Source organism: Indicator indicator, chromosome 9 (genome assembly GCF_027791375.1).
Source record: "Indicator indicator isolate 239-I01 chromosome 9, UM_Iind_1.1, whole genome shotgun sequence".
NCBI classification, from domain to species: Eukaryota; Metazoa; Chordata; class Aves; order Piciformes; family Indicatoridae; genus Indicator; species Indicator indicator.
In genome coordinates, this window is record NC_072018.1 from 15703624 (window position 1) to 15729250 (window position 25627).

Consider the following 25627-nt stretch of genomic DNA (forward strand, 5'->3'; position numbering starts at 1 on the left):
TGAAGAGTCAGCCTGGTTCAGGACTAGCTAAACAATAAACATTTGGGTTTCCTCTTTGCCCATGGTCACAATATTTTTTGAATAGCATGTGCAATATACATATAAAGAAACATTTTGTTGTATTTTTTCTGTATTTCATTGATAAAAATGGAAATTTAAAAGCTTCTGAAAGAAATAGAATTAAATGAAGGAACAATAGGCATGGCAAAGCCAGGGCACATTGAACACCCTGAAAACAAGTAAGTATTCATACCAATGCAGAGAGGAGATGGATAGTTCCAGCGTCGAACTGTTCCTGGCATACAAGAAATATGAGAACGGCCCTGTTTGGAAAGGGCAAAACATTAGATTGAAGATACACATTATGGGACTTTCCAGAAAGGCAGGGCTATGGTGGACCTCTTGCATCATCTTATCTATGTCTTTTCCTATATGAACAAACTGCATTATAATTACATATATAATTTTAAGAATTGGTTAAACTCAATTTTCAAATAATTTTATATTCTTATTTTTCTACTGCATAAATGTTCTAAAACACTCTTCCTTTAATAACTTGAAAACTTCTTCTCATTTTCTTACTACATATAAGGCAGCACTTATATGGTCAAACTGGTTCAATCCCTGTTTCACTGCCAGTTCTCACCCACAGGGCAAGTGTACTATTTCATTTTGAGGCTGCAATCTGGAGTGACTCAACCATTGCTCTGAGTGAACAGTACAGGTTGGGTGCTAACTGATAGTTAAAATTGATATGGTTATAATCTGCAAGGCCACATACTTCAGCATGGCTGCCCAGGATCAACCGCAAAATGCTCCCAGCTTTGCTTCAACTGGTAACAGTTCAATCTGAAAACTCAATAGTAGAGCAGAAAACTTTTGTGTCAGTTTTGCCCTCTGAGGAACTCAAATCATGCATTCTGCTGTTGGAATGTGAAAGCTGAATAAACAGACAGGCATGAATGACACCCAGATGAAGACTGAGACATGGGACTGAGAGCAAGATTCATTATCTGTTTTAATCATTTGGATACACAAAACTGGATGAGCCAAACAACATCTCTTATTTAGTCTACTATTTAGTAAGGTAGCATGTATTGTCAATATAATATGAAGATTAATTTGAATATTTTTTCCATAAAATAAAAGTAAGAAAAAAGACAGAATAAGTAATCTACAGTAATGAAAAATCCATTTGATGAAATTACTTCCTCGACACTTAGGATATTTGCAAAAATCAAACTATATACACTACCTTGAATAAAGTTAATAGAGAATCATATGGAATAATATTACCTTAATTAATAAATTACTTAGGTATATTTAGACAACCATCTTTGGAAAGAAAAACTATCTTGGAAGGAAAATAGCTTGGAAGGAAAAGGGAATTACTCTTCATTAAAATTATGAAAAAATAAATTCATCTTTTTCTCATAAAAATACTGCAAATTGATAATAATTCAATTAAATACTTTTATTTGAAAACCAACCTTTTTATTTTAAAGGAAAAATGTGCATGCACTTAATGTGTCATCCTAGTTACCTTCAAAGTACCTTAGATGAGGTTTTGAATAACTTACTTAAAGTAATATTCCCTGTTTTATTTTATTCTCTCCTTCTAGTCTTCAGTGATTGCACATCTGATGTGAATCATGGGGAAGCCATAATTTAACTACCACAGTCAGGAAAAAAGTAAAATGGCCTATAAAAGATCTTTTGAAAAAATAAAATGAAATGATTCCTCTCGCTTCAAGCCTCTTCCCAACAAGAGCACACTCTGATTTCAGTATTTTAAAGTCCCCTCCTGGGAGAAGACACTTAATCCTACAGCTAGCAATTACCTTTCTTATGCATCTCCAGGTAGTAGTTTGAGCTCTATGACTTTTTTTTGCTAAATCTCAATTATAAACTAATCCACACCTGATTGTTATTGCTAGCTGTGAATATATTCTCTAAAGACTCATGGTAAATTCACAGCTAGAGTGGAAAATGAAAAAAAAATCTGCAAAGTTATGCTGGTTTATACTTAGTGAATAGCAAATATTCTATGCCTTATATAATCTTATTTTTATTATTGTTCCATTTTAGTTTGAAACCAATTTTTACTGCTATTTTAGCAATATACTATACATACATGTGTATGTACTTTCTTACAGCAGAGTCTATATGGAATATAAATTGTCATATTGAAAAGATTCAAACTCTTTTCTGTTGACTTTAGCTATTGAAAGTTTTTTGTTTTATACTTTAGACAAGATCATTGAACTAGTTTATATAAATCAAATTACATATTTGGGATTAAATTTCTATATGTGTGGAAATAGACATAAGGAGAGTTAAGTAATGCTGTATTATGAAATTATAAGAAAGTACTTCATTATGTGCTTCCTGCAAGTTTTGAAAAACAAAAGTGTAATTAGTCATATTCAATGACTACAGAAAGGACCTGAAAACAGGCAAAAGGTAACATGTGGTTTTGTCACAGTGATATAGACAGTGTATTAAATTTCAGCATTAACACAGACCAGCTTCTTATGTGTGGATCTCTTCCTCACAATAACGTGATTGTTTTATACTAGGTTTCCTGTACTCATTTCAATTACTTCTGAAGTATCAATATTCTACTGTTATCACACCACCCCAATATTTCATCAGCACTCTTTAAGTATGGACAGAAAATTCAATGATTTTGTATCCTGAAGATTTACCTATTTCTAATCCATGTCATAAAAATTGAATCATCCCCTTTTTCATATGCAAAATTCAGATGTTGCAGAGATGAAAAAATTGGGAGAGAAGAATGTGAAATATAATGATCAATACAAATCAGAGTCTTCTCATCAAACTTAAGCAGTTAAAAGTTAGATATCCATGTTAACTTCTTGATATTCTAATCAGGGAAGAAAGAAAATACTTTCAGAGTAAGGTGAATCAGCCCTTGGAGGTGTGTGGCTGTTTTTCTCTAGTGTAACAACAAGAGTCTAAACAGCCGATCCAGATTAGATAGATGGTGATAGATGAAATAAACTGGATTAGGTATTATTCCATCTCTAGAGGAAATAATCTAGTGTAAGTATTTTGGGTTTTCCTATTAAATCATGGCTACAAGCTTACCAAACAATCAGATGTTCACCTAAATACATTTCAGTCCTAGCTGCTCAGAAGCAGTGGCCTGGATCACAGCAATGAGGTGCTAAACACCTATTGGCAATTATATGAACAGTATCATCATCAGATCCTGATCCTGATCCTTCCAGAGATGGCGGAATTGAAAAAAAAGTACATAAAGAAATCCATATAGCTTTTCTACAAATACTACCAGTAGGATTCTTTCTCAAAGAAGCAAAACAAGGATTAGCTTTTATTTAATCCAACAACTCTTAAAATAAAATTATACTCATTGTTGTGCAGACAAATTTGTTATAGGCTGACTTCCAGATAGATTCTTGCACTGAAACAGAATGTCCCGAGTCAAGGGATTAATGATAAACAATTCAGCTCAGTGCATACAAAAAAGGACAGTAAGAACATATAACCTACATTTGTACTAGCAGTAGTACTTGGACTTGTATTCTAGCCTTAAAGCCAAACGCACATTCTTTTGTATAACTACTTTAACTTTTCTCCTTCTGAATTCCACAACCAAATGTCATGATGCAAACTGCCTGTCAGAACTAGTCTGGCTTGTGATAACTGCCAAACTGTGATATTTCATCTAGGCCAAAAGCATTCAAGCACTTCATTCTTACAATCAATAGCACTGATAATCAAATTTCAGTTCCTATACTATTGCTTTGGATATAGCAATATGCATCTGTAGAATATAGCATTTCATCATATACTTAGTCATTAAATGGAAGTCAGGATCTATATAGGTAACTAACGACAAACAGTCCTTTTGAAGGGACTGTATAAAAAGATATCATCATGAATATCCCATTTTCTTGTTGACGTTACTGATGCCTACCAAGGAGGGGAAGATGATATAGGGAAAATAAAGTCAATAATGTACAAAAGCTAAAGGTTTTGAACCAGTAGGTGTTTTCAATATTAAATTTTCATTTGATGGAAAAAGAAAAACTTAAGTAACATTCAGTCGTCTTCTAAGCAATCCTTGAACAACAAAATGAGCAGTGAGTGCTCAGGATGGGTAGAGCAGGCTTTATTGTGCTTGTCTTGAATTTTTTCTAAATAGTAGGATACTTGTATGATAGAATCTTTTTTTTTTCTTTTTTTTTTTGCTATGGAAATGGGATTTTTCTGATACAGGCTGTTCTAAGGCATGCTATAAACATAAAAGTTAAAGGCTTAACGCTGTATCTGTAACACATGAGCAAAAAGGTAAGCATATTGCTGATTACCAAGAGAAACTTTTCAAGTGCCTGTGTTCCCTCAGCCAGCCTAGAGCTAAGACATTCAGTCTGAATCCTGTCTGAATTCTGGGAGAATGGTAAGGAATACTGAGACCAGAGAATAAGCCTATATATACTGAGAGAGCATTGAACTGGAAAACATCAGACGAGGAGCCATGACTTCATCCTGCTCTTGAGCAGAAGTTGTGAATTTTGCTTTCTTTGACATAGTGGAATGATTTTACATTGTGTTAAGTGGCATCTATTATCACCTGAAAGATTCTGAACTTAGATGTTATCAATGTATCAGTGGTGGAATATATGTAAATTAATTAGTGGAACTAATGAGGGAAGAAAAAAAGCTCTCAGTCTTAGATTTACATGGTGTTGAGACATTTACAAACAGCAGCACAGCAACACACATACCATGGGAAAATAAAACAGTGTGTGAACACTGAACATCCCCAATCTGTGAACCAATTTGTAATATTTGTCCTTGAAAGATTTTTAAGATGAGATTTAGCATGAATAAAAATTGCTTTAGAAACTAAATTATTCAATTTCTGAGTAGAATAAGAAATCTCATGATGCATTTCTACCACTGTAGTTAAAATTTCACCTGAAAGAACCACTTCCAAAAAATGGAAAAGCATAGTACAGTTTCAATAAACATAGTACTAAAATAATTTTCTAGAGAAAGCATTTTAACCATGTTTCCTTGTCCATTTTGATATTTTTTACTGTTCAACGGCTTGATAATTGAAGGCAAGATTTGTCAGCCCACATTTACTGAGGGCGAGACATGCTACACATCCATATATAGCCGTATAATATGTGAGTACTTACATAGGCTCTCCTTAAATCTCTTCTATGGACAGTATACAGACTTCACTGAAACAGGCTTTTAGGTGGGTCTATTGATACTTCATTACAGTTATTCCACAATGTGTTAATTTCAAGAAAAAAGAAAGAAAGAAATACCTGTAACGTATATCCTGGCTCACACTGAAATGACAAAACATCATTCACCATATATCTATCTCCTGATTTGATCCCATTGCTAGGAATTACTGGTTCTGGACAGGCAGCAAGGCCTACAGCTGAGGAAAGTAAACACAAAGATTGAAAAAACATAGGTAAGTGCACAACAGCTCTTCCTTGTTATTCTCTGATCTAAAGAATTCTTTCCACAGCACGTTTTTCTGTTTTGTTTTGGGTTGGGGTTGTATTGAACATTATTTTGAACATTTATTGAACATTTTATTGAACATTAATGAAAAATTTATTTCAACATTGAACTGAAATTTTGTTTAAATCACAGTTGTTTTCAGAATTACCCTGCACAATACAAATAGTATGAATGACATGCAAAAATTATATACTGTGAATGTACCAATTACTTTGTCATGTTGTTATCAAATACTATATCATTTTATTGTCTTCAACCAGTATGGTAATTCTAGTATATAAAATACCTTTTTTTAAAAAAAATTCCTTTCCTACACTTGTGAAGGAAATGGACAGGGAAAGCAGGAATAAACTTCATGCATATTCTTTCTTTTCAACAACAGATGAGCAGAACTATGGAGTTTTGTTGGCAGAGCTTTTTGGAATAGCAGCTGAAGTCCAAGGGTGTTCCTTATGTTTAAACAACTCCATTGACTACAAGGAAGTTCAGATATCTGAAATTTAGTACTCTTAACCCAAACTAAACCTCTGAGTACATGTGAAAGAACAGACTGTCCATAACTATTTTTAAAGCAGGTGTTAGAAAACAGAAGAGTTTTACAGACCATCCAAGATTAGTAATTTCTCCATGTGTTCACCTCAATCTGTCAATCTAAAGTACCAATTTCTGCTTTTTGAAAAGTACTTATCACTTCTCTTATTTTTGTCTGTCAATCTAAGGAGACTATAAGTCAGTACAACTGAAAATTAAATATATCTCCATTATCTAAAGCTTTTTAGATTCAGAACAAGACAATTGAGAAACTGCTGATTGGTCTAAATGATTCCCTGCTTTCAAGATTTTATTTTCAAACAGGAGAATCAGCAGAATTTGTTGGTTCACGGTTCTGACATCAGAATATCATTCCTTTTACCAATATTAAAAAAAATATTTTAAGTAAAAAAATTAATTTAAAATATACAATCTTAAAGTCATTTATGAATTAGAGAAAGTTACTATTGAATTATAAATATATAACACCCTTATTTTATTAAACTATGATGCACAGGATGAAAATTATTTTTATGTGTCAGAACAGATTTCCATAAATATCTGACAAAAATAATACTTTCCTGAACATGATACTGTGTGCCTTTCAGTTCAGTTGTATGAAAAAAAGAACTGACAAAATGCTACAGTTCTCACTGTCTTCTTATGAAATCCAGTCCCTTTGGTGACAGTAAGTGCAACTTGACAGGGTGTTTAGTACAGAAATTACATGATATTTGGCTTTAGTCTGGTATCTGACATTTTGGAGTCTGTTGTTCCAGATGGTTCATCATGAAACAATAGTTGATATTATTCACTGGGATGTTAGTCTTTCCATGGAAAAACAATTTTCTTTTAGATAATGCTGGTTATACATTTTGTTACGGATAGGATTTTAACTTTGTGCCCTAAACCTTTGTGTATCTACTTCTCATCATTCAAATACAAATGCGATACAAATATAAATATACACAGAATTTCAACCATTTCCATTCAGTTTTATTTTGCAGCTCAAGATTGCTTTTGAAGTAAATACACTTTTCCTAATGAAGCACGCAGAAGCTTGAAATAGCTTTTATACTCTTACCTGAAATTTTGATTATTTAATAGCTGCAAGCTACAGGATCTCCCTGAAATAGTCATTTTAGTGCAATGGAATGCATAATTTGGCAACATATCTAAAGGAACTTTACAGATTTTCAGCCATTTCTGCCACAGAATTTACAGATTTTGATGTTCTACCAATACCATCAACTTTAAACGATGTTATGGTGACTTCATGTGGCCACTAGGGACATCATAATGTGGTCATTATCTGGAACTGTAATATACCAAATAGACAAAAGAATAATATCATTACTTCCAATTGTTTTGATTTTGTTGCAGTTTCCATTCTTTTGGTCAAGCATTGTATTCTGCAATGTATCGACGTCTGGAAATTTTCTTTGAGAATGGGAACTATACAGCTGTGATACGAATTCATGTAAACTGTTTCTTCTAGCAGTAAGTAAAGGGTAACACCTTATTTCAATAATTCAAACTACAGTATATGGACTGCTGTTTACTAATTTGAGAAGCCAGTGTTCAGACACAGCTTCAATGAATGATGCCTTATTTCTGCATTTCCTCACCCTTCTCACTCCTGAATAGAAAATAAAATTTTAAAAGATGGGCTCCAAACTCACCATTACTAAATAAATAAGCACCTAACAAATACATTATGACTAAGCTATATATAGATAGCAAGGTACTTGCTGAAATCTGTGAATACAAATTTGAAGTTCACTTCCTGTCTTCAAGAAATCTGTATTTCAATATTCCTGTGTGTTGAGAATTACAGACCTGCAGTCTTAAATCCATATAAATAAACTCACTTTTGCAGATTTTTCTGTCACAGAATAAACTTTTTAAGAGTGACAGCATAGAAATACTAATAAACTGTTTGAAATATAGCTCTTTATCATTAGTTAAACAACATACAGAATTTAGATAGACTATGATCAAAAGAAAATCTTCAAAGTAATTTTCTGTGCAACTGTTAGACACAGTATTAGACTATGTATTTTATCTTTAACAGATTGTAATAACTTGGTTAAAAACTTCTTATTTCTGTTTATACTTTGTATAATACTTTGCATATACTACTTCCTTGGTCTGATGATACATTTTACGATACAGAATATTCTAACAGAGTATCACAAAACAGTGTGGAAAACCCACTCATAATTGACTTTATTTGATAAATTTGACAAAGAAGAAATATTATCTCCCCAAAAGCAGAGAAAAATTGGGAAAAGATTCAGACATTATTCTGAATCCTCAACCTCATCATTTTAATTACTACATAATACTAGCCTAGTTTATTTAGCCAACTAGTTTAGTTAGAACTGGTCCAAAAATCTAAGGAATGCTTGAGAGAAAGCAAAACATATCCAGTATCTGTCGAAAAACATGAGAACTTACATATTCTGACTCTGAAATACATTAAACTAGATTGTATGTGAACAGTCAGTAATAAAGGGAAACATGTTAAATGCCAAGTCTAAGCCATCAAAGCAGGACAAGGATTGCTTAGTTCATGCTGTTCAGAGCTCAGCTTCTGCTGTGCAGTGCAAGAGAGCACACATCAATGTCAAGAATGATAACCCTCGCTCTGACCTTCTTCCACTTACTGCCTGTTAAATACTTTCTTGGTTCCTCTGTGGCATAAGACAAATATACCCCACTTCCATAATTATATACATGCTACAATTACCTCAAATCCTGTCTAAACATCACTGCCACTGCTGGCAGAAAGAGAATTCTTGCTGGCACATCTGACAATGTGAATGCCCGTTAGTGTCCATTTCAGAAAGCTGCAAACTGAACAACACAAGAATTTCTTGATAGATTGACCAAAAGTCATCAGGCTTGCTTTCTGGAATTCCTCCCTCTCACTCTTAACTCTGGCTAACCAAAACAAATTCTTCTTTATTATATTACAAACTTCAAGTTGGAGTGGATTGTTCTTTCCATTTCAATGAATGTGTACAAGAAAACCCAAGCTGTTTCTTCCAAAACTGCATGCTGCAGACATTAGCCTAGAAAATTAATTACTTCAAAAGGGTACTTCAAATTACTTCAAATTCATATCAACAGATACTACATTGTTTAGATAAACTGATAGTATCAGAACTTGCTAAATTAAAAATTAGGGAATGAGGAAAGGTTGCTGTACTGAAGAGCCACATTAAAGGTTTAATTGCATAGAAGATGTTAATCTAGACCTACAAAAAACCCAATATGCTACTCAGAAGAATACATTTTCTTCTCTGATAGTCTGATTTTTACGTAGAGAATTTATCAGAGATCTGTATGACAGAGAAATACTACAATAGATAGTCACTGTTTTCTTGTCCCCCTATCAGTGAATATATTTCGGCTCCTGAGAGCCTTTAGCACTTGATAGCCATGCAGTAGAGAACCTTCAGAAAAGAAGACAGTAAGTAAAAGTCAACTTATGTTCTTGCACATATTACAACATCATGGTATGGCAGTAAAACAAAAAAGAATGATGCTGAATCATGCCATATATCCTAATTCATGGTGATAAAGCCATTAATATTAAAATATTGGTTGCATAAACCAGGATTTTTACTGAAATATTTTAGTTCTAACTGCTGTATTTTGATATATTCACAAAAATACTTAAAGACATTTGTGGCCTTAACCGAAGTATGTATATTTATCAGGTATTTGGTTCTTACTAACACAAATCTGACTTAAAATGAGAGGTTCAGGCAGCACACTGTATGAGCAAATGTTCATTATTTCCAGAATTTTAAAAAAATTGTTTGTACATTAAAGAAAATACTGAAACTACTACTGAATTTATAAATGAGATTTTTAAGACCCAACTTGAAACAAATTCAATTGAATTAAACAGGTACATTTCTAAACCATATCATTTGGATAGTTGTTTCCTGTGTTCATTAAAATTAAAAAGGTATTAAATCAAATAGCAGGAATATTTATTCTTGCTAGTTTTGAACATATTAGAAATGCAACAAAGCACATTTTGATTGGACTTGCTAGCAGCTGTGAAAATAATCATGTTATTTATTCTACCACAGTTTGGAAGGGAAAAAAACATACATATGATGGATTAGTTCAAATTATTAACTCCTGTCTTTCCTACAGTTAGCAGTTGCATGTTTTCCTCTTTTGTTTCTCACATAGGCTACTGCAACCAGTTTAACAGCTACAACCCATTTTGAAATAGCAAGAAATAATGCCACACAGTGGCTCTCAACAATACTTACAATTATCTTATGACCAGACTGAATTTGTCCTAAGGCACCAACCAATTATTTATGTTGAGTGAGTTCATGCATGTGACTTAAATAAAGAAACACAACCCCAAGCAAAAAAAAAAAAAAAGTGTGAAAGAAAAACACCCATCAAGGTCATCAGTTTGACCATAGCATACAAACTGAGTATGATCACTTAGACAATGAACTCATACCTATATTCTTGATGTTAATACATAACCACTCTAAAGTAAATTACTAAATTGTATTATTCACCAGAAGATGTCTGTTTTTGAAGCCTACAAAGGGAACACATGCACTGCTTAGATATGAACTTAGGTTAGACTGCCCATAGTCTGCCTATAGAAAATAAAGACAATGAAAGGGAAGGTGAATAAATCTTTCTGGTAATCTGTTGCTCACTTTTGAAATACAATTTTTTTTCCCCACAGGCCACTGAATTTTCTTTTGTTGTGATTACATCACATATAAGAGAAGTGCTACAATAAACAGCAGAACTGATGAATGGGGAGAAGGCCTTTCTTATTGCAGGGTCCAGAATCTATTGCTTTTCCTCTCTCCACAGTGACGACAAACTGAACATGGATTCCAACAGAGTGGATTCCTACAAAGCTGAACCTGAAGGATGGAACATTCCTCCTAGTAATTAGAATTCTGAAAAAATCCTCTTACAACTGCTTATTTTGTCTTATTAAGCAGAACAAACTTAAAAGTAGATATTGAGGACCCCCATTACAACTACTCAGACGTTCAATTTTCTTCAAGAAAATTAAAAAATACTATGCTGCATTTTACAGCTGCAGAGTGGTTTATTTAGAAAAACTATGAATCTAGGCCTCCTTGTACTTTGTTTTTATCGGTTTCTGATATTCTAAGATACCATTTCATACTGAATGTTTTTTCCTAAATATCAAATATTTTTGTGTTTGCTTTAGTAAGACAACTCTCCAAAAAATGACATATTTATTCCATATTTTACATTGACTTTTGAACCAAAGGTATTTATTTTTCCAATGCTACTTCAAACAGTAGGTGACTGAATGAACCAGCATTCATAATCAAACATAAGCAATACCTGTATTTTGTTACAGAAAAGTATTTCCCTCTCTGCTTTCCTGACCTATAAAGGTGACTGCTGAGTATAAAAGAGTAAATTCTTGCTGTGTGGATTTGTTCAGTTTCTGTATTCTGAGACACACAGAGACATTCTGTACTCCTGCTAGCCCTGCAGAGACCATGCAGTCACATGAGAAAGGAAATTATTCTTTTCTGACAAACTATCAACAGAATAGTTAACTAAGCTCTGAATGCTGAATGTTGCTACCTTGACCTGCACTGAGTTAACACTTCTAAAACAGCATGGCCTTGAAATATGGGCACCACTGAAGTCAACAGATGCTTTAACATAGCATACTTGTGGGACTTGTAATTAGGAGACAAACAAATGCATAAATCCAAGTGACCCTGCACACTCCTAAACACTTTTCACTTGTTAAGAAAACACATTTTTTTTCAGGAGTAACAGGAATAATAAAATTGATACTGTAAAAGATAGAAATTGAACTTCAAAGTGTTCATTGTACAGCAATTTCCTAGAATAAATTTGTACTTTTTTACAGTTCATACTTTCTCTGCATCTTAAAGTGAAATGCTTTATGAGGAAGACAGGCTGAGGATGAAAGCTCCCCAGGGAAGGGGGGGGGGTGGGGGGGTGGGGAAAGAGAGAACTTTGTCAATATAGTAGGTTCTAAAAAATTCCTGCAGAAGTACTAGTCATATTTTCATCCCACATAACCATGAGGACAATATTAAATCCGTTCAACATGATTGCATATAAATCCCTGAAAGAAAACTAAATGAAAACATAGACTGTCCTGTGTATGACGTTGAGCTTAAAATATTGAAAAACTAATCTTTCAAAATTCCCTGCATATTTATTTTTTAAACAATTTTTAATCTCCATTCTAAATAGAGCTTATTAAAGATCATTCATGTATTTACTTATGTGCATTTCTTAAAAAGATGAATAACAATATTAACAATTTTAGAGATTAATATTGGGTTGCATGTAATGCTAAAATGAACTCAATTTCAAAGAAAATTCTTGAATGCATAGCAGATTTACTTTGTGACCTTCATCAGAGCATTCATCAGACTGGAATATTCTTAGTAATACCCACTTGCAGTTAAAAGCAATATTATGTAAGTGCATGTGCTGACTTTTCTATTATTCTATAATATTTGAAGTTGTGGGGAAAGGTAATAATAGAAACATGTATGTTTGAATTAAGTATGATTATGGGAGGTAACCCATTTACATCACCATCCCACCCTATTTTAGAAGACCAAAAAAAAAAAAATAAATATAGCAGGATTTGCGATTAAACTTTTTAGGCTCATATTGACAGTGATATAGCAAGATAACTGCCATGTTTTCTTGAAGCTCTGGGATTATAATGTTTTCTATATTTTGTTTTTGCAATTAGAGCAATTTTCTGAGGGGAAAAGAATTTGAAGGAAATGAAAGAATAGCAAGAAATAAATGTATGCACACATAAATATGGGAGAAAAAAAAAAAAAAAGCCAAGAAAAGAAGTTTATCTGTCCTGGTTTTATCCAGTTAGAAGTAGTGAAACTAATTCTTACTTTTTAAAATTATCTAAATTTCAGAACTAAGCTGAAATAAGTTGCAAAGAAACCCTACATTTTTAAAATGTTCTTCTGAATTGCTGCCAAGTTGTGGATGTTGTTTTCCAGCAATTTCAAATGTCACTTCATTTAAAATTTCAGTTTAATAACTATCACTCACATCAGGCTCATGATGAACAAACTTTGTTAGTCAAGGAAGAGAAAAAAACCCCAAAATTCTAAAAAACAACACAAAATCTCTCTTTTCCATAGGTATGCTTTTTTATGAGAAAAAAAGCAGTCTTACTTTTGTATTCCAGGTGAAAGCCAGCTGCTGCCACACTAATGTCAGAATGAAAATGCAGGTAAAGTTGATTAGAGGTGCTATTCAACAATGCTGGCACAGTTGTACCTGAAAAAAAAATAATTATGAAATAAACTGTGTTATGCTGATATATCAGAGCTTCATATTGAAAAGACATAACCAGGACTGAATCAGACAGGGTTTTTTTCTTCTCATTGTGTGCATGAAAATTTCAAACATTCTGCTATGTTTTGCCTTCTTCTGAAGTTGCAACAAAATTTTGATTAGTCGTGATATTAAGAGGCTATGTAACTACAAGGAAACAAGATCTCATCATGTTCAGGTGAAACTTTATTGACTTGGCTAGAAAAGACGCAAACCAACAACGTAAAAACCCCAACTAAGTAAAGGATATGATTATGAGAATAAGATCCACTGTCATTCAACTTTTTTTTCCACATGTATACAAAACCTGCAGTAACACAACAGAGCAGTCCATGTTTTTGTGTTTTTGTGTTTTGGTTTTTGGTTTTGTTTTGTTTTCCCTCTGTATTTGCATCTTCCTTCTACAATAATATTTCAATCACTTATCCTAATTCTGATGATAGGACAGGAAATGAAGAGGCAGGTGAAATGGAAAAAAAACCAAAACAACAAAGGCATACTAGCTTTATCTAATTCAAATAACTGTAAAAAAATTGTTGCCCTCTGCCCTCAGTGTGTGCTAAACAAGCTTATCACTGATCCTGGATGCACTCTATGCCACTAGTAGTGCCAAGTGTGACACGGCGTTTTATTTGTTACAGCAAGATTACTACGTAACTCACTTTTTACAGCCTAAAACTGGTATACCAAAGCTAAAACTTACAAGATTTTCTGATTACCCTCAAAGGACAATATCGAGTAGCTAATGAACTTCAATGATGGTAGCATAAGAAATGTTTTAACTTGCTGTGGGGCGTTTGCTGTTCCTACCATAACTGTGAGTAGCCTAGGTATAAGCTTGAAACTCAAGCTTAAAAACAAATGCTGGGAAGAATTTTCTTCATAAGTCTACTGTCTAAATTAGGAAATAGTAAATACCTCTTAATTTCTAACTGTATTAAACAAAATCTTGACATAAATCCTGATATAAAGATGACAAGTTGGCCTTTTGGGAAGGTTTTGCTTTCTGACATGGAAGCTCCAAGTACAGAAACTCACACACATTATAGAGTATTCACATCACACAATACTTACCATGGAATACAGAAAACAGTGAAACATCTTCCTTGAGGAAGGACTTTTCACAGTATCCATACAGAATGTGAAATACATTTAAGGATGTTTAAGGTGTCTGTTCTGTAAGAATGAGTATGTTGACTCAGAATGATTATACTCTTCATTGAACAAAATTGCTCTTATGGCAGTTCTATTCTTTAGTAGGATCTGCTAACATTCTTTTCCTAGCTTAAAGGTTAATATTCAATAAGATGAGACATAATATGCCATTGTACTATGAGATATAAATGAAGCTAGAGTTTTTAATTTTCATAATTGCTACATTCAATGGCTGGCAGTATGTCAAAAGGGGAGTCCTTGAGGGACACAATGTTTCAACATCTTCCTAAATAATCTGGATGATGTAATTGAAAGAATCCTCCCCAATTTAGCTGATGACACAGAACTGGGTGGAAAGACTGACACATCAAGTGTCTCACATGGACAGGACAGTATGCAGTTTTAGAGCTCAACAAAGACACGTGCAAAGTCCTGTACCTGGGTCAGAATAACCAAAGAGGCCAGAAGAGGCTAGGATCTCTCTGAGTGCAGAGCAGCCTTGCTTAAAGACCACACGATTGTAGTGGACAGGCTGAAAAAGCAAGCAGCACTCTGCTGCTGCAAGGAAGGAAAATTGGACCCTGGGCCACATCCATAGGGCTGGAGAAATGCTCTGTTTGGAAAGACTGAAGGAGCTAATTCTCTTCTCCCTGGAGAAGGCTCAGAGGGGAACCTCATGACAGTATTCCAATACTTAAAGCACATCTAGAAAGAGGATAGAGGCTCTCCCCTCCCAGGGAGCCACATGAAGCCAAGTTGTATTGGGAAAGGTTTCATGGAGACATTAGAAAGACAACTTTTACAGTGAGAATAATCAGTCACTTGAACAAGCTTCCCAGGAATGTTGTAGAGTCCTCATCACTGGAGATTTTCAGGATGCAATTGGGAGAGAATGCTAGACAATCTTAGCAAGACTCCCTTCCAACCTGGACTGTTCTATGATTTCATAATAGCTTAGGTGTAGATATCTCCATGGTAGACATCTAATAGTCATGGATAAAATTTTAGGATACTGGAGTCTGATTGACTTAATCTCTCGGTTGAGAATCTGTAATATGGAAAGTACTGGAAAAACTCTCCTAGGAGACAGTAAGTGTGTGCTTGTCTCCTTAAAGGCTTACAAGTTAATGAGGACAATTTTTTTACTTAATGTTTGATTATGCTATTATTATAGAAAATTATGTCCATTATCCCCTTCAAGAGTTAGCAATGAAACCTAAGAATAATATTTCTCATTTCAGAGAATAACATTACACTACATATATGAATGGATGTCTAAGAAATTTCTAGAATAAGAAGAGAGATTATTGGTCATTTTAGGCATTTCTTGGTTTAGCAAGATCACATTCTTATCTAATTTCTTTCTAAATTTAACTACTGTCATAACAGTAGATTCTCCAGATGACTGCTGATCAATGACTACTGATTTTGTATATTCTCTCTGTATGTTTATACACATACATATGAATATTTAAGTAGATATACATATGTAAAGGAATGTCAGGTGTTACCTGCATTTCCAATTTTAAATGGAGCTGCAGCTATATTTAGTCTCATTTCTTTTTTCTGTTTGAATATACCATAGTCAAGCAGAGCACAAGTTCCAAACTAGCAATTCTAAAATAATTCTGCTCTTTCAGCTTGTTTACACTTTGTTTTTCATCTCTGTGTATTAAGTAAAATCATCTATCAGTCAAGTTCAGAACTTAATACCCTTAGAAAAAAGCAATGTGTTTGACAAGAATGTTTTCTCACTCAGCTGCTACATCCATAACCTTCAAAAACGAGTCCAGGGCAGACTTCAGTTCAGCATATTGATGAAAACCTTTCCATCCTTTCATCCAAGGAGTTTCCACTCTCTTATAATTCCATTCTGTGACACAATCATTAGCACATCATATTTACAAATACTCATATGATGCCTGACAGCTATCCAACTTTTAGAAGTCATTTTGCATTTTTAGCTTGACAGGCTTCATGTAGGAACTGCCATTACTGAGCTATAAGGACAGAGTATCTCGAAGTTCAGTTGAGAGATTTGTAATCTTATAATAAATGTAGAAGAGAAAAATATTCTTGGAAGGAAGATGCTCATATTGGATTGAAGAAGTGGAAAACATGAGACTAGAGCTGTAAGGGCAAGCATGGAAGATCAGACACTTGGTAAACTTAACATGCATATAACCCAATTACCAGTTAATGAAACTGGTTTTCTTTAACATCGTATTTTTGGAATAAACTCCATTCCTTTTGGAAAGCAGGATGGCTACTGAAAAGCAGAGAACTGAAATAAATTTTCTAAATGAAAAATGAAATAAAGTTCCTCTGCAGGAGAAACAAAAAATCAATTCTGGTTATGGTTTGGGTTTCTTTTGGTAGGTGTTTTGTTTTTCTTTTTTCTGTATTAAAAATTAAGAGTTGATCTATGTAAACAGTCCCTAAGCTTTATTAAAATATTCACAGTAAAACTTTATTATGAAATGTGGAAATATGTCTACTCATTGTAAAACTGATCAGTAATAACATGAAAAGAAGTAACTGTCTCTCATTTATTATCCAGTTTCAGTCTAGCATTTGGTAACGCAACTAAGCTTCATTCACTAACAAAAATCTGCTATACCTACATTTATTCTGTAAATGGTACAGCAACTGTTGTAAAGAGGAAAAAATTATTTTCATGGATGTGTTTTAAAGGCAATGTTATTTTCATTTCCTCATAAGCCAAAGCCACAAGCACTACTTTGATGGAACAGTAATATTTGAAGCAAAAATAATTTGCAGTTTTCCAATTACTCAGAATGTCTATCCACACTGTCTAGTGTTATCTGAAAAATTTGGTCTTTGAAAGAATCAGTTTGCTCACAAAAAGGCATCTCCTGTCAATATTCACTATTCTGTCACATAGCACACTTTGAGAGAATCTCTCTTGACATTCAACTCATCAGTCATATCCACAGCAGCTTCTTTCAAAGATGGCTCTACAAAAATCCATGTGTCCTGTCACCACGAAGACAGCAGCACAGGGTATCTTTCATGTCTGTTAAGACATGGTCTCAGGATTTTTGATATTGCTATGTTTACGTAGCCCGTCACTTTCCTCTAAAATAGCATCCTCACATCACAAGCATTACTACAGCACATATAAAAGGAAAAATGCCCTGATGTTTCTGACACTCACTGATAAAAGATGACCCATAGCATTAATCTGAAAAGGACAAGATGATGTGCAAGAGCCCTGATTGTTCTAGCATACAGCCATTTCCAGCCCTAGCCAGTGCTCCTTCACACTACCCATGGCCCTTTTCAACTCCTGAAGTCATCATCGCCTGCCACAGTGATGCTGCAGTAGGGCAAGTCTCCAGGACCCCACAGCTGTGCCCTGCCAGGACATCATCTTAGCTGAGATGGCTCACCCACAAGCCAGCTCATCTTCAGAGTGTTCCAGTCCCCAGAGAAATGCCCAGTGCTTGGGACTGGAGAAGCTTTTCTGTCCTGCTTATGGTGGGGGTGATGGAAAGGGCCTAACTACCACGGCTCACTCTAGCACCTCAGGGAACCCCCCAGGGCTCCCACCACCCCATATCCAGGGAGCTGCCAGCCTGCACTGTGTCCTGCCACAAGAAAATGGTATTGCTATCTATCTCTGTAAAGCATTCTATAAGAAGCAGGCTGTAGTGAATTCACAACAACTGTGACACAGTTTAGCAGCATAGTTAAGTAAGTTCTTAGTAATTAGTTGTACCTCTGTGCATCTCAAATGCATATTTAGAAGACAGATGAATTCCACGAGGGTGAATCAGAAAACAATGGTATTGTACAGGATTTAGTAGGATGAAATTACACTTTCTGAATTTTACCACTAAGCAAATCCCACTAATTAAACTAAACATGTTAGTATAATTTCTTCTGAAAACATCTCTTTGAATTTGAATACTGACACGTTTACAGCACCTGAAATCTCCTCCCCACAATGAGAACATTTCATAACAATATCACAAACAATGCAATGCAAACAAAGCCTGCATCTATACGTGTAAGAAATTAATTATGTTCTCTCACAGACCTATATATGTTATTTGTTTCAGTTATATTCAATCAAACACATATTGTGTGTTTCAATTGTGATATAAACTGACCTGAAAAGCTCCCGAGACGTGGTGCTGTCATATCTCCACCATCATATATTTCAAGAGAATCCCAATTATGTTCAGTGGCAAAGCTGATAACCTGGATCTGTAAAACACCACAGAACTTTTTAAACCAACTAGTTGTATATATTTTCAAATGTCTAGGAAAAACAAACAAACAAACAAAACCCCACAACAAAATAAAAAGAGAACACAGCCCTAAAGGGAATATAAATAAGCAGATACAGACAAAAAAATACCCAAATGAAAAAATGTAAATAAAATGTTAACATTCACTTTTTAAGTTGTCTTAACTTCCAGAACATATGATAGTAGGTAAGTATGAAGGATTTTGCACATGCACTGCTTGATTATAAAAAAAATATTCCAGGTGTAAAGACAGTTGCAGACCTCTGAAGTGCCTGAGTGATACCCTAGCAGATAGAAGGGGCTGGTACTTCGAGTACCTAAACCAATTATCTTACTGGCTGCTACTTTATGACACTTGTAGAAAAATACACAATTATTTTTTAAAGTGAACTACTGAGTACCATGCTTGACAGAATATAGACTTGCCTGAATACCTGATCCCTCAGTCACTATGATTTTCCACACACAATTCAAACTGTTACCATAAGGTTCAGGGTAACCTGGTGAAAGAATAGTACCTCTCCGCTCAGTGAAATTCCCACTGCATGGCACTGAAAGAAAATATTATTATGAATTACTACAAAACCTAATGATTTCAGAGAACACAAAAGTAGTAACAATTTTACTAAGCTAATTATATTCATTCTCTTTTGTAGCATAAACACATAGATGTGAAGCAATGGTCAGAAAGCAATGTTACCTAAAATACATGACTAGTATCAGTCATAAGATACAACTTGAATGAATAAACAATTCAGAAGTGAACTTCAGTTTAGTGTGTGAAGCCCAGAAAAGCCTGACAACATATCCCAATAATGTTTTACCTGAGAGTAACAACAAACTGTAAAGATATAACATTAAACAAAATCACAATTGATTGAGATCATGAGAACTTACCCACAGCCTAAGATATGTCCAGTATTGGATCTAGCTGGTAATTGTATTGGTTGTAGTATTGGTCTAGCTGGTATACATTAAATATTTTTAATGTATACACAATTGCTTCTTTAAGGTTCAAGAAAACAGAACTGAACTAAACAAAAAGCAGAATACACAGAAAGTAGGACACATACATTTATTTTTAGAGGACTCTAATTAATTATAGAGTAAGTTCCTACGAATAGCAATGACTTTTGGAGACAAACCCAAAGAGGGAGAGAAGAAAACATTTCAAAAAACCCTGCATTTGAAGTGTTGAACATTATCCCACTGCAGGTATATTGAGAGAGAGAAGAAAATTAGCTATACTTAACAATGCCAGTCATGGTACACTGTGCTTCTACTTGAAAAGAAAAAAAGAAATAAAACTGGTAAAGGCACTTCTAGATAATTCAATTCCATCTTGTATTTCAAGCTGTAGATGAGTCATGAAAATAATGAATGTTCAAGAAAACCTGCATCAAACTTGTTCATACAATCTAGATCATTATATGAAATACCATACTGGCTACTAGCCAGCTGGTACTCAATTACTTTTTGATATGAAAAACTGCTTTGCTTTTTTTTTTTTTTTTTTTTAATTGAGCATGGAAGAGGGTGAATATATGTTTTAAATACTGTTTTCTGAAACAGTTTTTAAATTCTGATTCAGAGACATTTGTGACAGAACACATGAGTTAAACATAATTGCTTACCTACACAGCTTGGTACTGTGTCATTCCACTGAGCTAAGGCATTAGGAACAGACTGACACCGGATAGCCTTTGAGCCTTGTAGCAGATATCCAGGACTACACTCAAATCGAACAACAGAGCCTGCTGAAAACTCAGAGCCAATTCTCCTTCCATACCTGGGCTCTGGAACTGAGCTACATTGTGTATCACTTGTGCGTGGAACAGCTGCATAAAGAGACAAAGGAATTAAAAAAAAAGCCATGAATTCAAATGACATCATCTAAAAAGTAAACTGATCACTGGAAATGCTCATGGTTTCCTGTAGGACAGTGCTTAATTGGCCCAATGCTGGGTTGTGATTTCAGGCTGTACAGTCATGTTAGTGCCATGGCATCTTGAAAAGCAATCAATTTTGGAAGTATGTCCTTAGTTATGAGAGGATCTGCGGGCCACCATGCCTTTAGAAATGCTACCATTTGTCATGGAGGGCCTCTTTCCAAGAGTATGTGTACGTCAGTCCTTCAGCAGGACCTACAGCAGCACATCCTCAGAAGCATCTCTGGACCAAAGCTGTTGTCAATCTCTCAAATACATTTGAGAACAGGTGCTACATGCTCTTCTGACTGGTGGAAGCTCTGGCATGGGAAAGGTTCTTTATACCAGCTTCAGAGGAAATGGTTTGTGAGAGGCACATGACAGTTCATGACCTCCTCTCACAAAGACCATCAATAAAGCCCCCTGGTAGTTAAAATTTTTGCTTTACATGTGTCTAAACTTCTCTTGTCTTCCTAAGAGGCTGTATGACCCAAGAATTTCAGCATCACTGAAGAATTCTCATTCACAGTACAGAAGAAACTCTTGCTCAGTCTTTTATGGGAATAGTACCTTTTAATTTTTTTTTTTTACCCATTCCCTCACAAGGGAGGAAGTTTCAGAAGAAAATTTCAGAAGAAAATCCTTGCTCAGATTCTCCTCACCTGGAGTCCACAGCTGGAGAAGCCTTAAAACAGCTGTACCAAAGTAAAGGACCCTTGTTGAGAACCAGATCAAAGAATACCCTATAATTGTCAGTAATCACAGTTGGAAATTTGCATACATGCATTTGTAATGCAAACAGATTTTTCTGTGTAACTGGCATTTCCCACACCTCTCAAAGGATGTCAAATCATCTGGTTTCACTACAATATTGCCTCATGAAAGTATTATCCTGTGAGCAAGCTATCTCTGCCATTGTAACAAATGTAGAGACAGTTTGCTAACATTCTTAAATTAGTTCATGCAGCAGAAGTGCTGCAATGTGCTTCCTTACAGACTGAAAGCCACCATTTTACTGACAACAACTAGTATGAACACAGCCACTGCAGCCACAAACAGCCATAGCTGAAGTTGTGTCAGATTATCCTACTGTCATCAGGAAGTACTCAATTTCATGTTAAAATTGACATTTTGCTCATTTTTTCACAGGTTTTACTAATACTCTATTAATGGTTACAGTGAGGTAAGAAATACTAAAGATGCAGAAATAAACCATGCCCCTCATTATAACTTGCCTTTTTTTTTTTTTTTCTGTTTTAATAACTGTCTTAAGAATAAAGATAATGCAATCAGACATGACACCAAAGTGAGGTAATTCCACACTACTTAAAATGGAGTTTAAATTTAAGGAACTCATAGCAAAATGCAGAACAGTTTCAAACATCTAGAAAAATGAGGAAAATAGGTGTTCTCCTGTAAGAAGTGACATGGCACCTCTGGACCAACGGATTATTTCAGTTGGAAGGGACCTACAAGGATCATCTAGTCCAACACTCTGACCAGTTCAGGACTGACCAAATTAAAGCATGGTATCAAGGACATTATCCAAACCTCTTTTAAACACTGTCAGGAGAGGGCCATTGACCATCTCCCCAGGAAGCTTGTTGTAAACCAGGACATAATGTGTGGTGGTACCACATATGAAAAGTAATACTAGCAGTCTTAGTTGTGCTTTCTAATTGCACTCAGCAGTGTGTGCCTGTGTATTTTATTCTTGTTGCAGATTAGATCAACTTAATTGCTAAAGTCACATTACTCTTTTAGTGTCGTTCCCCTTTGTCTTCCACAGTCTTTCCTCTTCATAGTATGCTACCTTTCTCAATAGTCCTCTTCAAAATCTCATCAGACCTCATAAACTAATTAATGTATTTCTATGGTAAAGCAAGTAAAGGAAGACAAGCATTAAAAACATGTACAATTTTGGGTGGCAGAAAGGTCATTAATTTGCTTTTTAGGAAAAGAACTTGGCTATATGAAAATATATTCTATTGTTTCTTAGGCAATGCCATTGCAGGAAAACAAGCATAAGACCAACTTGAACACAACATAATTCCCTATGTTCTTAAATGTGATTGCTCCTAGCATATTTCAACATACTTGACTCTAATATACTGAAAGATTGGATATTCATTCAGTTTGATACTACAGATACGCTTTTCCTCATGTATGAAAAACAAAGAAATGGGGTCATCTGGGAAAAAGAAATGAGGGTACAGATGACATATGCAGCTAAACCAAAGTTTTTGAGAAAGTGGCATGGCAAAAAACATTAAATCTGAATCAAAAGCTACAAAACTTATCTATTGCTTGCTCAAACAAAGACGTGAAATAACCTAAGCAGTAACATTTTCCCCCTCTAGCGTTCCTTCTAGATTTTGTTGGCAACCTGGACTCCTCAAGCTGTATCACAGAGACATTCCATTTTCAATAATAATTATCCTTCACCTTTTACTAAATGTTTCATACTGCTATGAAACAAAATTGAAATCAGCCCAGTGGAAAAGTGAACAGGGAAGAAGGTCAATCTAGGATAGAGGGCAATAAATCAAATGATTGACTTTGCAGACCAGATTACTGTGTTAAGTGTAAGGGTGGGTGTTATTCTCTGGAGTATTTAAAAAGCTAGCAAGTATGTGGTTGCAGGAAACATCATCACATACTTCAAAAGAAATGAAAAATCTCAAAGTGATAGAGCTTATTAAATACCACTAACTCATTAATCAATTTATGTATACACATGTGTGCATTAAAGCTCTTCAGATATATTAAAAATATATTTTAAAACCTGCCTATTAATTAGCTTCATGATTCTCCTCAGATTAATCAAGTGGCTTTGCCTGACTCAGTTTCTGCTACTGTAGAGAACAATTCTCATTTGTTAAAGTCTATTTCTTACAGTTACTAAAAAATAAATGTTGTTCAAATAACTGGCTGAAATGATGCTCACCTGGAAGCTCAGCAACATATGTGTGTGTGTGTGTATGTGGGTGTGTATATATATATAGAGAGAGAGAGAGAGAGAAAGCGCTAATATAATTGAGCTCTTGTACCAATATAAATTTTTAAAGTAACAAAAAAAACCCAAATAAACATTTTAGGCATATGAAAACCAAACAAAATAGGACAGAAAGGTGCCATTCATATGCAAATGGCTGGTAAGAACTCAAATGCTAAAAACTGTTCTCTCGTTCCAGAATTTTATATTGCTTCTTTTTGTGATTAATTGCGTGGTGTAAATTTAAATGCAAGCGATGCTTTTGATATGTAAGAAGGGCAGGCACTGATATCTTGAGCTACATCCAAAGTAGAATGTGCAGTCATGGTGGTATCTTTCTATACACACAGAAGTAAGAATGTTATGAGCAACATTCAGAAGAGTTCAAACAGTTCTAACAAGCTCCTTACAACTATGGAAATACTCGAGCTGAAATGGTTCTTTCCATTAATTTGCTGTACCAAACTATGACTATGCTCTAATGTAAGAAATAAAAATTATTAACAAAAATTAATCTTTGATATTAAACTATCCAAAACTACTTTTACACTTCATTTTAGTAAACCTGAAAAGCTAGTATATGATAAACCACAGCGTTCAAAGACTCTGTCTAAATAAGCTTATTGAGTGTGTATGCAATACATCTAGTGAACTAACTGCACAGAAGTCTGTCTGGGACTGCATTTATTGCCTGTAAGCAAGGAACCTGTAAGCAATGCTTCTGGTGTCACCAGACACACAGATCAATTTAGTACACTAAGCTGCCTAGCAGCATGCTAACAAACTTCGGCATGCTGTCTCACTCCTGCATTTTGACTGCAGTTTGCAGACATGTATATAATACCTTCTGACATTCAGTTGTCAGGAATATACCTGTAAGTCTTACCTCTGCCACCAACTCTGCAATACTGAGACTGCCTCATTGTCTCCACCATACCAATTTTCTCTCCAAGCTCTTCAGGAAGAGAGAATTCACAGCATTTTGAACAAAAAACACTTGAAACCTCAACTGGGAGTACTGAGCAATACTAATACAATTAAGCAAACTCCCCAAAATATTGAACTGAGGTACAGAAATTCAAGAAATAAGCTTGAAAAGTGTCTTTTACACTTTTACCCTCTCTATATAGTATTACACTGAGGAACAAGCTAACTTTAATCAAGCTAAGTCTGAAATTGTAGATGGTAAAGTCAAGCTGAAGCACAGCTATATTGTTTCAATGTTATATTGCCTATACAAATTATGCAGAACAATTTTAAGTATTGAATGTCTTTTTTGCCTGGCATTCACAGTCCTCACCATGCATTTCTGAAGGCTGAGGAGTGTATGAACACTCAATAGTAAGGGAGCAACAGATTGTAGACTACTGAGAGGAGATGGATATATTCGAGTCCGTGGAGCCAGATAGGATTCACCAGAGACAGCTGCCATTATGAAGCCAGATGGTTGGGAAGAGGTTACAACTACACCCATGTTGAAAGAAATACTTTAAGATTGAGGAAGAATTTAAAATACACTTTATGAGGCTGACAATGGCATCTTCCACCAAAAGCAGATGTGTTTACCTTGGTAAACAAAGTGGAACCCCCTGGCTGATGCCCCACTCTTAGCACTGAATCGTAGAAGAATTTGATTAGATGTAGCCAAAGGCAATGTCTCTCCTACAAATGAAAACAGAAAATAAATTAAATATGCAAAACAGAAACAACAGTTACAACTCTTCTGTACATAATCAAATATACTGTTAAAATACTTAGTTTTATGTTTTTTTTCTACAGTTAAAGAGACTATAAGT

General features: G+C 34.7%; 1 protein-coding gene across 1 annotated transcript in view; it reads right to left on the bottom strand.

Moving 5' to 3' along the window:
* The window catches only part of CSMD1 (CUB and Sushi multiple domains 1), a 948047-nt gene that overhangs the window by 111661 nt on the left and 810759 nt on the right, over positions 1-25627 (bottom strand). The window contains exons 33-39 of the mRNA XM_054383599.1: positions 25398-25493; positions 20543-20746; positions 19335-19459; positions 18768-18864; positions 13315-13419; positions 5334-5452; positions 254-323 (exon numbers count right to left, since the gene is read on the bottom strand). Of these exons, the coding sequence (XP_054239574.1) occupies positions 254-323; positions 5334-5452; positions 13315-13419; positions 18768-18864; positions 19335-19459; positions 20543-20746; positions 25398-25493 (816 nt within the window). The remainder of the gene's footprint in view (positions 1-253; positions 324-5333; positions 5453-13314; positions 13420-18767; positions 18865-19334; positions 19460-20542; positions 20747-25397; positions 25494-25627) is intronic.